This window comes from Nycticebus coucang, chromosome 11, assembly GCF_027406575.1.
Source record: "Nycticebus coucang isolate mNycCou1 chromosome 11, mNycCou1.pri, whole genome shotgun sequence".
Lineage (NCBI taxonomy): Eukaryota > Metazoa > Chordata > Mammalia > Primates > Lorisidae > Nycticebus > Nycticebus coucang.
The window spans coordinates 120,933,975-120,946,174 of NC_069790.1; the positions used below are offsets into that span (position 1 = coordinate 120,933,975).

General features: G+C 56.4%; 2 protein-coding genes across 7 annotated transcripts in view; one reads left to right on the forward strand and one right to left on the reverse strand.

Annotated features, from left to right (window-relative positions):
* Nucleotides 1-175: 175 nt before the first annotated feature.
* On the reverse strand, nt 176-3,262 carry TMUB1 (transmembrane and ubiquitin like domain containing 1). Of its 3 annotated transcripts, XM_053609673.1 has the most exons (4): nt 2,858-3,262; nt 2,458-2,613; nt 1,214-1,632; nt 176-987 (listed from the first exon to the last, which is right to left on the reverse strand). In XM_053609673.1, exons 3-4 carry the CDS (start codon nt 1,600-1,602, stop codon nt 636-638), a joined length of 741 nt encoding a protein of 246 aa, XP_053465648.1. In that variant the 5' UTR covers nt 1,603-1,632; nt 2,458-2,613; nt 2,858-3,262; the 3' UTR covers nt 176-635. The 3 variants fall into 3 exon arrangements, with proteins under 3 accessions (XP_053465648.1, XP_053465649.1, XP_053465647.1); XM_053609674.1 differs by lacking the exons at nt 2,458-2,613; nt 2,858-3,262 and adding an exon at nt 1,957-2,327; XM_053609672.1 differs by lacking the exons at nt 2,458-2,613; nt 2,858-3,262 and having other exon boundaries at nt 1,214-1,723.
* A 2,267-nt stretch (nt 3,263-5,529) lies between these two features.
* Nucleotides 5,530-12,200, forward strand: part of AGAP3 (ArfGAP with GTPase domain, ankyrin repeat and PH domain 3) — a 68,288-nt gene continuing 61,617 nt past the window's right edge. For 3 of the 4 annotated variants that reach the window (XM_053609678.1, XM_053609679.1, XM_053609680.1), the window contains exon 1: nt 5,530-6,151. In XM_053609678.1, the coding sequence (XP_053465653.1) occupies nt 5,830-6,151 (322 nt within the window). In that variant the 5' untranslated portion in view covers nt 5,530-5,829. The remainder of the gene's footprint in view (nt 6,152-12,200) is intronic. The other variant, XM_053609685.1, reaches the window with a different exon arrangement.

Here is a 12,200-nt window from a genome sequence, read left to right on the forward strand (position 1 = left end):
CAGGAAATGAGCGCACGGCGTGGGGGCGGAGCCAGCGAGCCAAATGCAGAAGGCAGACGGCGGAGGGGAGAAGGGGAAGCGGGTTGGTCAGAGCTGCTCCGTGACCTGCACTCTTCCGTCCCGTGGGCACGGGCTCTCCAGCCCCGCAGGTACCACACACGCAGACACCAAGAAAGAAAACTTCACAGTTACTTTAATGTGCACACGTTTCAGAGAACTCTACCCCTCTCAGCTCCCCTTTATCAGCCTCCCGAAGTCCTTGGGTCCCTAAATCTGCCCAAGGAGTTGTCAGGAACTAGAGGGGTCTGGGTCCTCGGGAAAGACACCAAGACCAGCCTAGGGGGGTGGCCCGGCTCCGCCCAAGGCCCAGATGGGGACAGCATGTGCCTGACCCTGAGGAGCCGACTGTCAGTGGAGGCTGTGGGCCAGCAGCCCCAGGAGGTGTCCCAGAGCCACGGAGATCACAGGGAGGGGCCTCTGCCAGCCCCCCGGAGTCCTCTGACGCAGGGCTGGGCTTCAGGGTAGTGGAAATAAGCAGGCCAGAGAGGCAGATCTGGGCAGACAGCAGCTCTGACCACGGTGGAGGGAGCAAGGTCCGGAGAGGCCAGCAATACTGCCATGAGCCCGTGAAGGCACTACGGGCGGTACATGGCAAAGGCCAGCAGACTGAGGAGCAGGGTGAAGCCGGCCAGGCCCAGGGTAGCCGTCAGGGGGAAGAAGGGCCGGTACTGGATCTGGCAGTACCATAGTAGTAGCAGCAGCAGCAGCAGCAGGGGCAGCAAGAGGCTGCCTACTTCCAGCCCGGAGGAGCCTGGCTCTGAGCCAGGGGTGCAGGGGGGATGTGGGGGCCCGACTCTTGTGGACACATGGCAGTGGAGAACGCAATTGGAAGGGAGATGAAGGCTGCTCAGGGTCTGGGTGTCGTCTCCTAGCAGCTGCCCTTGGTAGATGAGTCGCACCTGCTGTTCCCGGCCAGGAAACTGGGTCCTGAGAAGAGAGGGACCTGGGTAAGAAAGTAGGCCTCAGGCAATCCTTGGCCCTTGCCCTAGAACACACTCCCACCCTCACTTGTGCCCTCCACCTGCCACAGGGTAACCACTATGGTATGCGATTTGGAGATCTTAAATTGAGGGGGAAGTCTCAAATCTCTGTGGTGGTGCAATCACTTCCTCCCAATTCTTTAGAATTCCACTCCTGCCCTGTTCCCCCTTACCTTTTCAAGGAGCCAATGGTGTCATGGGGCCAGACCCTGGCCACCTGCTCTGAATCATTGAGGAATTTCAGTCGTAGCACTAGGGGCTCCTGTGGGGAGTCCGAGGGTGGTGGTGTTGCTGTGACCCCCAGGCTAGGTTCTGGCTGTGCAGCTTGACCTCTGTGTCTCAGGCTGGGGGTCTCGGACCCTGGGGCCTCCCCTCTGATGCTCTCAGTAGCTGCCATGGCTTCGCCGGGTGGTACTGACGCTGGGGGCCCTGAGGGCTGGGGCAGTGGGTCCGTGCCCTCAGCAGTATGTGTTGAGACCCAGGCAAGGGCCAGCACCAGAAGGCAGGCAAGCACCGAGAAAAGGATGGTCACCTCATCACCCACCCCTTCAATCAGGGTCATGACGCCTGCCTTAACCGCACCGCTACCGAGCTGGAGAGGCACAAAGAACCCGTGAGGGTGGGCTCCCTGGTCACGAGCCCTCCACCCACCACACTCTCCCACAGTCCTAAGCCCTCTGTCCCCTTACCTGCCCCAGCATAGACTGGCCTCACTCGCAGTTGCCCCAAACTTGCCTTTTCCCATCTCTCAATCCCAACTCCTAACTCTCTGTAACCCAAGTCTCAGTCTTTAGCTCCCCAGTTCACTCAAACCCTCAAGGTAAGGGCCTTGACTTTCTAAGCGACCCCCACCAAACTTTACCCCAAGGAGGGTATCTATTCTTTTGTCCACTTCATCCCAAAGTTTACCTCTTACCTACTTCACCCCCAAAAGGCTCATTTACTCTGTCGCTAAAGTTTCTCCAAGAGGGGAAATGGATTCCCCCACCCTCACGCATTACAATTTACCCAAACCCCACGCATGGCATGGGGCTGCTTCCCAAAACCTCCCCCACTCCAAACGTCAAACTCCGCCCTTTGGCAATCTGGAGCCACCAAGCATTGCCACCCACTCAACTCAGCCCCTTCCTGGTCCCTGCGAGCTCCACCCCGCGGGGACCCAACTTCGCGTCTAGTCTAGTAGCCTCCCCAAAGCCTCGGATTCCCAGCTCCCAGACCCCAGATCCGGCCCAGGAAACCGAGACTTCATCCTCCCCACCCCAACTCCCGAGACTTCATCTTCCCCACCCCCATCAGCCCTCCCATCTGCCCGCCCCCCGGAGCCGCAGGAAGGCACAGCGTTCCCGGGGCGGGGCGAGCGGGGCCCACCTGCGGCCCTGGGTGGCAGGGTGGGCGCGGTCGCGGTGCGGGGACTCACCCTTCGGTTCTGCCAGCTCCATCTCGGCCCCTGGGGCACTTCCGGGCAGGAGGCGCCGAGGTCGCAAGTACCTGAAGCACCCCTCCTTCTCCGCCGCGGCGGCCCGTGGCATTGTGGGACTTGTAGTCCGGAGCCGCGCTGTCCCCAACCTCCGCTCTGCAGACCCACATGCGGGGTTCGAGCGGTGGTCCCTGACACCAGCTGACCGCCGGGGGATCCGCGGGGGCAGCTTTGGGAGTTGTGCTAGCTCCAGAGATTTGGGTAGGAGCAAAACCCTCCCCCTTCCCCGCCAGCAGCCTGGGCATCTTTCAGTCTAGACACCGACGTCATCTGGAGCACGTCAGAGTGACCGTGTTGGTGATGCGGTGATGAAGCTCTGGGGAGCTCAGGTTGTCCCTACCTCGGCGTATCCTTGTGTCAGAGTGGACGCCAGAAGGCACGGTGGACTCCCAAAGTGACTTCAGGCCAGACCCCGGTACCCACAGGCTGCCGAGCCAGGCTGGCTAAGGATACCAATCCCCAGGGCTGTCCCTTTCCCTGTTCCCCTTCTCCACATTGCCCCTGCAGGACTGTGAAAGAAGCATGAACTTTGTAACCTGGAACAAATCCTGACCACTTATCCGGTGCTTATCAGCTATATGACCTTGGATGGGTTACTGAATCTCTTTGAACATGTTTCTTCGTTCCTAGAACATACCTCATAAGTCCATCAATTATAAGGAAGAAATCATATGGTTTTATTTAAAAATGTGAAAACTATGTCTGTGTCACGTAGTAGATGTTTGCTCACCTGGTATAAGTACATTCCATCTACCCAAACCTGGGCTCAGAAATGTGAGTCCTTATTGTGTTACAATAGAGGATGTCAAGTCCCAACCTGGCTTACGGACTTCTGTGGATTCTTCTGGGCTCCTGTAGCCACAGAGATTTCACATCGTGAATTTTACAGGCTAGTCTTGATTAAAGATAATCTACCCTAGGGGCAGCGCCTGTGGCTCAGTGAGCAGGGCCGCGGCCCCATATACCGAGGGTGACGGGTTCAAACCCAGCCCTGGCCAAACTGCAACAAAAAAATAGCCGGGCGTTGGGGTGGGCACCTGTAGTCCGCCTGGGCTACTCAGGAGGCTGAGGCAGGAGAATCGCCTAAGCCCAGGAGTTGGAGGTTGCTGTGAGCTGTGTGAGGCCATGGCACTCTACCGAGGGCAATAAAGTGAAACTCTGTCTCTACAAAAAAAAAAAAGAGATCTACCCTAGTTTTTTTTCCATAGTTCATGCCTACTTACGGGAGCAAACTGACAAATGTTGTTTTGAGAATGTTTGAATTTGTAAGGTACAGAACGAACTTATTTCTAGTTCTTTCCCTTCCATTCATTTTTCTACAGACATTTATTAAATATATACTATAAATTTTGCAAGGCATTGTGCAAGAATACAATGGTGAATCAGACCCTCTCCCTGCCCTCATATGGCTCATCTACTAATAGAGGACAGATGCATAGATAGCCTATCAGTGCTAAAACAAGTGTGTGCTGGTTGCTGGGGCAACACATTCAAGGGGTTGTCAGCATTTCTTACCCTTAGCATCTCTTTTGGCAGGTATAACTGATGTAACTTCTTGCTGTCAAGAAGTTACATCAGTTTTAATTAAACATCTGAAAGGGATGTTGGTTGTTAGTTTTAGAATTATAGAATGCCACAGCTAGGTTTTCTGTTCAACCACTATATTTTGCAGATGAAGCCCTGAGAAAGTTCAAGACATCCTTAAGGTCATATAGGTAGATAGAAACCCATGCCCTTCAGGAGCACAGGACATCTCATGTGTTGATTACCTGTGCACCTGGTTCTTTGGAAGGCTCAAGACACTCAGGAGTGGTGACTGGGTTGGTACTGGGGCCAAGTTGTGTGAGTAGTCAAATGATGGGCAATTGTATGCGGGGGGATGGTGAGGGGGGCAGAGGCAGGGGAGGTTCAGCTTGGCCTGGGAATTGAAAGTGTGTAAAAAGGATGACATGTGTCAACTATCTGAGGATATCTGGTGTAGCAAATATCCTGCTATATCCCTGGCACATTTATTGGCTGGGGCCCCTGCAACATACATGCAACCTCTGGTGGGTTTTAGGAAATATGTGTGTTGGGGGTGGGAGTGGGGTTCAGCTGCAGACAGCTTTGGCAATGGGAATGCTCTGGTAACTGGGACATTTCAAGGGCACTCCCTGGCCCAAGAAAGGGTGAAACAACAGAATGGAGTTGGACAAGGAAAAGGGAGTGAGGACAAGGAAAATTAAGAGCACCATGTGGGCCCTGTCCAGTCTCCTGAATGGGGTGGATAGGGAAGGAAAAGGCATAGTATTTGATTTTTCCCCCCTTCTTCCTCCATGTCAGGGGTGAGGAAGCCTCCCAGTCCACCGCATGCAAGGCGGAGATGTCTTTTAGGATAGACCCGTCACAAGAGGATAAGAGTGGGGACTTTTTTGTTCAAAGTGTTATTTCCAGGGGCCATCCATGAAGCCTCAGGGAGAACTGGAAATAGCAGCTGAGAATCCATCCCAGCCCCTAAGCTGCAGCCAACAGTGGAGAGTCTGGGCAGTGAGCCAGGGAGAGAACCCTGGTGGCGGGGTGGACTCTAGGGTTGACCTCGGGGCCTGGGGACAGGGGAGCCTATGCCGCACTGAAGTCAGGACGCTGTAAGCTAGGAGCAGCCGGGCCAATCATTGGCGTTCATCACCACCCTCCGGCGCGGGGTACAGTTTGTACATTGCCCAGAGACCCAACACCCCGCCCAGATATGCGCAGGGAGGCGAAAACGACAGCTGGGCTCGGGAGGAGGTCAGGGCAGCTGTCCCCTCCGAGCGGGTGGCCCTCCAGGCGGCGTGGGTGGGGGCTGGTGAGGAGGCGGAAGGGCTGAGGCTGGGTGGGAGGGGACCGGGCGCCCGGCCTGGAGCGCGGCCTGGGGGTGGAGGCTGCGGAGCTGACTAGCTAGGAAGGGGCGGGGGCGCTGGGGCTGGCGCGCTGGAGGGGTGGGGGCGGCGGGGAGGGGGCTCGGGTAGCGTGTGCCGGAGCCGGCGGGGGTGGCTGTGCGTGCGCATGACGCGGGGGGAGGGCCCGGGCCGCGCGCTCCCGGTCCCGTTGTTGTTGCCGCTGGAGGCTGCGCCGAGACAGCGGGATCGCGGCGCCGGGAAGCGCCCAGCAACGGTGGCCACAGCGTGCGCGGCGGCGCCTCGTGGCTTTGGCCCCCCGACTCGGGCCCGATGCACTAGCCCCGTGCCGCGGGTCCAGTAGTCCCGGCCCCACCAGCCCCGCGCGCCCGCTCGCCGCCGCCGCGCCGCCCCGGGCCCTGGCCGGGCCCGCCTCGGGCCCCCCGGCTTCGGAGCCATGAACTTCCAGGCGGGCGGGGGGCAGAGCCCGCAGCAACAGCAGAGCCTCGCGGCTCCGGGAGGCGGCGGCGGCGGCTCGGGGGGCGGCGGGCAGTTCGGCGGCGCGGGGCCGGGGGCCGGGGGCGGCGGCGGCCCCTCTCAGCAGCTGGCCAGCGGGCCCCCCCAGCAGTTCGCACTCTCCAACTCGGCGGCCATCCGGGCCGAGATCCAGCGATTCGAGTCTGTGCATCCCAATATCTACGCCATCTACGACCTGATCGAGCGCATCGAGGATTTGGCGCTGCAGAACCAGATCCGGGAGCACGTCATCTCCATAGAGGGTGAGCGGATCGGGGGCTGCGGGTAGCCACGGCGCGGTGGCCCCTCCAGAGCTGGCCAAGGGTGCACTGCCCAGCCGGCCACGCTCTCCCTGTCGGGGGTCCTCGCGCGCCTGAGATCCGGGCCACGCGGTTTGCTGATTGGCGCTGTAGAGCGGGCTAGTAGGTTTCGCCGTGTCTCGTTCAGGGACACTTTGGGGCCAGGGGGGACATTTTCTGCGCTTAGTGCTCCAGGGCACGAAGGTGGTATAGCCCTGGGGGATAGGGCCGAATCTGGTTTGACCAGGGAGGGTGGGCGCGGCGGCGTGCCTTGGCGCGCGGGGAGGTGGGGCGGCGACCGGGGAGGCATCTCGGCCGCTGCCCCGGCTCTGCCCCGCAGTGGGGCGGGGGCTTAATGCCTCGGTTAGGGGATGGCAGTCTTCCCGGGCCTAGCGCCGGTGGGCCTTGGAAGATGAGGGTGGCTTTTGTGACGGCGCCCTCTTTCGACGCACACCTCCCCTCCCCACGCTGCTGAGGCCAAGAGGGAGAGGGCCGCGCCTGGCGCGGTGGTGGGGCGCTGCAACCGAGTGAGAGGCACCGGACTGTCCATCCGTGCCTTTGCCTTGTACAGTGCGCGCCGGCCATTCGTGGCTGCTAACTCCGGAGGCAGGCGCGGGGCTGCAGGGGGCCGAATGATCTCCAGGGACCCAGGGCCACAGCGCTGCCCACTGTTCCTTTCTCTGGTCTCTTGGCTGCTGGACTTTCAGGTGCCTGCTGCCATAGGAAGTGTGGGCACACTCCTTACAGAAATCTCCACTACCCTGATATGGTAAGGGCCACTGGTAGTCACAGGCACCCAGTGGCATGGTGACCTTCGAGTGCTCACAGACAGATGGGCCTTGCTTTGGGCCATCTGCTTCCTCCTCCACTTACGTTAGAAGGGGGACGCCCACCAGCAGGTGGTGGGTTCTGTCTTAGTGGAAATGCAGCAAGAGCCAAGTGACATGGCTCTTCAGGATGACATGGAATTGTGGGCAGGGGCCTGTCCACTCCTGGGGCCTTATAGTTAGGGCCTCACTCCCACCTCTTTGTGCGGGCCTCACTCCCACCTCTTTGTGCGAGGCTCTCTGGGTTTCTGCACCTGAACATTCCTTTCTATTTTCAGAGGTCCCCATAGCTGGGAAAGGATTATTGGGTCTCTTGGAAGTAGGAGAAACTAGAGTCCTGCCTTCCTGTTGTGACATTCCAGTCTGACTTTTTCTGTCCTTTCCCCCACCCACTCTTATCTCTTTCCTCTCAAGACTGGGCTCACTGTGAACTAATTAGGTGGCAGCAAAAACTCATTAACGTGGATCTGAGTAAATGGCCTGAATCACCGCAGTGGCTGGGGACTGGGAGGAGGCATTTGTGTGAGCCTGGGGCCCCAAAGAGAAGAGATGGCCAATTTTTCCTTCTAGATCTGAAGGGAATGGCGTGAGGAGAGACACTATGTGCTGCAGCTTCACTGTCCCTTAGAAGAAGTAAAGAAATTCCTGATCAACTCCGGGAAGATTACCTCTCCCCTGTCCCCAGTTCCTTCTAGAGGGTGAAGAGACCTGGCTGGTCAACCTAGGAAAGTGAGGGCAGAGGGTCTGCTGTAGAGCCCTTCCCAGAGCAGAGAGAGGTGGGGCCTGCTGGTCTCTCCTTCCCAATTCAGGCTTCTCTGTTGGGAGCTTTCTGTGATGAGAAGACCATGATTCCTGGGATGCACTTGGGTTTTTTTTTTTTTTTTTTTGAGACAGAGCCTCAAGCTATTGCCCTGGGTAGAGTGTCACAGCTCACAGCAACCTCAAACTCCCGGGCTCAAGCAATTCTCTTGCCTCAGCCTCCCAAGTAGCTGGGACTACAGGCGCCCGCCACAACGCCCAGCTATTGTTTGGTTGTAGATGTCATTGTTGTTTGGTAGGCCGGAGCTGGATTCGAATCCACCAGCTCTGTTGTATGTGGCTGGCGCCTTAGCTGCTTTAGCTATAGGCACCAAGCCAGGGTTTTCACCTCCATCTTAAATTCAACATGACAAGTGGAATTCCCCCTGCTAGAGCCCTCCCTCCCAGCCAACTTCCCCTTGCTATTTGGAAATACCCCATGGTCCCATCTGCTTGGCCTGGAAGCTCTGCATCACTATCATGAAATCCTGGGACTTGATGTCTCATCATCACCAGATGGACCCAGCTGCTGCTCACATGTGCATTCTCAGTTCTGCTGTCCCTCCCCTGGTCCCTGCTGCCCTGTTGCTCCCTGTGGGGCCTCCCAGGCTCTTTCCCAGAGCTGTCCTTCTTACCCACCTCACCCCTCTTGCTTCCCTATTCTGTTGTCTGAGCTTTGTTGCTGTAGGCAGGCTTCAAAAGAAAAAAAACCACACCTCCAATTTCTGCCCTGTATCCTTCCTGCCATTGGAGGCCTCTCCATCTGCCAAACTATATTGCTTCTGTCCTGTGAAGCAGTGTCCCCACCTTCTTTCCGCAACGAAGGAGAGGGGCAGATTTTCTGAGACGTTTCTGCGCTCACTCTGAGTTTGGACTGAGACTGAGCTCCCCCATGCCCCTACCCCCTGCCCCAGGCCCCCTGCAGACCTGGGCTGTTACATAAACATATGTCAGAGTGGATCCTCTGCTTGTGGGGGCGGGGGAGGAGCGAGCCTCTCCGTGGAAAGGGATGACATTTGCAGGCTGTGTAACAAAGCCTCCCGCACTTACTTAAAGTGACTTGGGAGGTGCTCTCAGGACCCATTTGGCACTGAGGAAGTACGGTGGGTACCTCCATCTCCTGTCTTCTCTCCACTTCTCTCAGTCACCTCCAACCCCGTGTCCAGGGCAGGAAGCAGCAGGGGGATGGTCAGCTTTCCTGTGTTTCAGGATTTGAGAGGAGGCAGATCATTTTGGAAAGTTCCTTTCCCACCAAAGGCCAAGGAAGGAGAAAACCTGTCCATCACTTGGTCTTAGGGAACGGAGAAGCACAGCTGTGAGCTGGGACAGAGTTGGAAGCCTCCATGTATAGAACCTCTGAGCCACCCTTATGTCACTGGTGGGGAAACTGAGGCTCAAAGAAGAGAGGGAGCCCCGCTCTTGGCTCCCAGCTCAGCACTCGCTCACCTCTGGGGATTGGCACTCCTCTGACTTGCGGGGGTCACCTAGCTGTGAGAGGGATGCAGTCCAGAGTGGGGACCCTGGATGTGTGGAACATGGGAGGCTGGACCAGGCTAACCAAGTTTGGAGAAGTTGTTGGTAGAAACAGCCCCAAGGGTTTGGCAGGTGGGTGGAAAGGCCTGCTAGCTGGGTGGATGTGCACAGGGGAGAGCTGCCCCCAGGGAGGGCCTGGAACCCCAGCTCAAGGTTCCTGATGGGCATGGAGCCTGGAAGTGGATGGTCTGTATGTCATGTGGTGACTATTGTGTGTGCTGGAATGGGCTTTGTCAGCTAGATGACTTGTTCAAGTTTCTCCTTTGTTTTCCTCCCTAGGGCTTAAACAAACAAACAAACAAAACACAACAGTGAAGTTCCTTTGAGTTTCAGCAGCCTGGACTAGCTGGAGTGCTCTTAGCCTCACTGGCCCACTGATTCAGTTCCCAGATTGCCTGCTTGCGCTGGGCCCTGGGCTTAGTAACATCTTAAAGGGACTGAAAGAGATGCAGGCAAGTGGAGGCTAGATAGAGAAGGGGGCTGGGATGTTGGGTGGTAGCTCAGAAGAGGGAGCAGTGAGAAGCCACCCTGCAGCCCACACCCTTGCTTGAACCCATCTGCCAGGCCCACCTGGGGTTTTGTGTGGTGTTTCTGTTTGTTCTGTAATTTGATTCAGGAGGATCAGAATAATGGTATGCATTTTAGAGCCAGGGGCGCTCTCTACTGAGCTAATTTGTCCTTCTCACTATTCCTTGGGTAGACATTCCAATCCTGGCTGGGAATCTGCCCTTGAACCCTCCTGGGCCATCTTGGCAATTAGCTTGTTAGGGAATGAGTGGTGGGAGTGGGCTTGCTTATATAGGACTTTGCACACAAGGGTTCTAGGAATTCTGAAAAAGAAGATATCCGTGTGGGTGCTAGTAGCTGGGGAAAGCTGCTTTTGTTCCAGATACATTTATTTAGCTCCTACCGTGTGGCCCAGTTGCATGTAGCACAATGGAAAATGGGCAATCAAAGGGGAGTAGTGGGGAGAAAGGGCCAGAAGGTTTGAGTTCATTGCACGTGGGGAGAAGAGCTCAGCCTGTAGGGGGTGCCAGTGGGGTACTGGGAGTGGGAGGACAAAGCCCAGATTTTCAGGACAGCAAGGCAAAGGTCAGACTTGAGAAGCCTCAGCAAGACCTCTTTCCTGGCCACGTACAGTGGCTTATGCCTGTAATTCTAGCACTTTGGAAGTCTGAGGTGGGAGGATTGCTTGAGACCAGGAGTTTCAAGACCAGCCTGGGCACATAGCAAGACTCTGTCTCTACAAAAAATTAAAAAATTTAACTGGACATGGTGGTGTGCACCTGTTGTCCCAGCTCCTAGGAGGTTCAGGCAGAAGGATCCCTTGAACCCCAGAGTTGGAAGCTGCACTAGGCTGTGATCATACCACTGTACTCCAGCTTGGGTGACAGAGTGATACCCTGTTTCAAAAAAGCCCAGAAGATCCTTTCCTCAGTGTCAGAAGGAGAGATGGGAAGAGCTAAACAGCTGGTCTTCACACTGTCTGACCTCATGGTCCAGTGTGGCAGGAAACCCACCCTGCCCCATCCAAGATCACTGAACTCTGGCTCCTCCCACGTGTTGATACTGCACAAATGAAGCAGTCCTTATCCCTGTGTACCACCTGGCTCCCTTCCTATATCACTTTTCATTCCTGTATATCAGGCTTGGGGCTGAGCTTTCTCCTGCAGAAGGCAGCAGGGTGGGAAGCATGTAGTGCATACAGGGGAATTGGGGAGGAGCGAGTTGGGTGCTATGGCCCCAGACTGGGGCATCAAGTTATGGGGCACAGGTGGAGCACAGGTAAGACCCCAGTGAAGAAGTTTCAATGCTTTCTTCTCTATGTATTTACTTCTGTCTCTCCACGTTCCCAGAAGTCTTGTGAGATGGTACTTCATCTTGTCCTGCAGGAGCAGGGGTTTCAGGGGAGCGTTAACTCTGAGGAGGCTCATGCCGGCCCACACTGCACCCATCATTGGTGCTCCTGAGCCCTCCACCAGCTGTCAACCTGCCTCTGGCTCAGAAGAGGAGGGGGCGAGGTAGCCTTCTTAGAAAGCTTGGGGGAGCCAGACACTCCTCTGAGAACCCCTGTGTCCCCAGGTGGCATTGCATGAGTGTTGCCCTCATTCTTCTTACTAGGCAGGTAACTAGAAATGAACCTGTTGAGTTGCTTTCCTTCTAGCTGACTTGTGCGGTACAGGCCAAGGGCTAGGGCAGCTGGTCCTGGAGTAGAGCGTGGAGTTGAGGTGGGGAAGGACGGTGCCTGGGTCCCCTGCTGCGCTGACACTCTGCCTACCACTTAACTGGAGATTGGAATGAGGCTTAAAGCTTTGCAGCTCACCATTTATTTTCCCAGAGAAGGTGCGTCTGTAGGTTTGCAAGTACCATCTCCATTTTGCAAGTGAAATAGCCTAGGATTTAGATAAGTAACTTTCCCTGAGGCACAGTGGTGAGTGTTAGAACCAGGAATTTTACCTGGTTTTCCAACTCCAGGTCTGGTGGTGTTCCCCTTGGCAGGATGATGTAATACAGTTGTGTGTGTATGTGTGTGGGGGGGCGCTCCCATCCGCCCTTATAAAAGCTGTTTCTTTTTTTTTTGTAGAGACAGAGTCTCACTTTATGGCCCTCGGTAGAGTGCTGTGGCATCACACAGCTCACAGCAACCTCCAACTCCTGGGCTTAAGCAATTCTCTTGCCTCAGCCTCCCGAGCAGCTGGGACTACAGGTGCCCGCCACAACGCCCAGCTATTTTTTGGTTGCAGTTCAGCCGGGGCCGGGTTTGAACCTGTCACCCTCGGTATGGGGCCGGTGCCCTACCAACTGAGCCACAGGCGCCACCCATAAAAGCTGTTTCTAAAGGAAATTTTATTGAG

Coding starts and splice junctions, on each gene's coding strand:
- TMUB1 (XM_053609673.1), bottom strand. CDS start 1,602: ATGACCCTGATTGAAGGGGTGGGTGATGAGGTGACCATCCTTTTCTCG. Junction 988..1,213: donor ACCATTGGCTCCTTGAAAAG/GTAAGGGGGAAC, acceptor CTCTCTTCTCAG/GACCCAGTTTCCTGGCCGGG.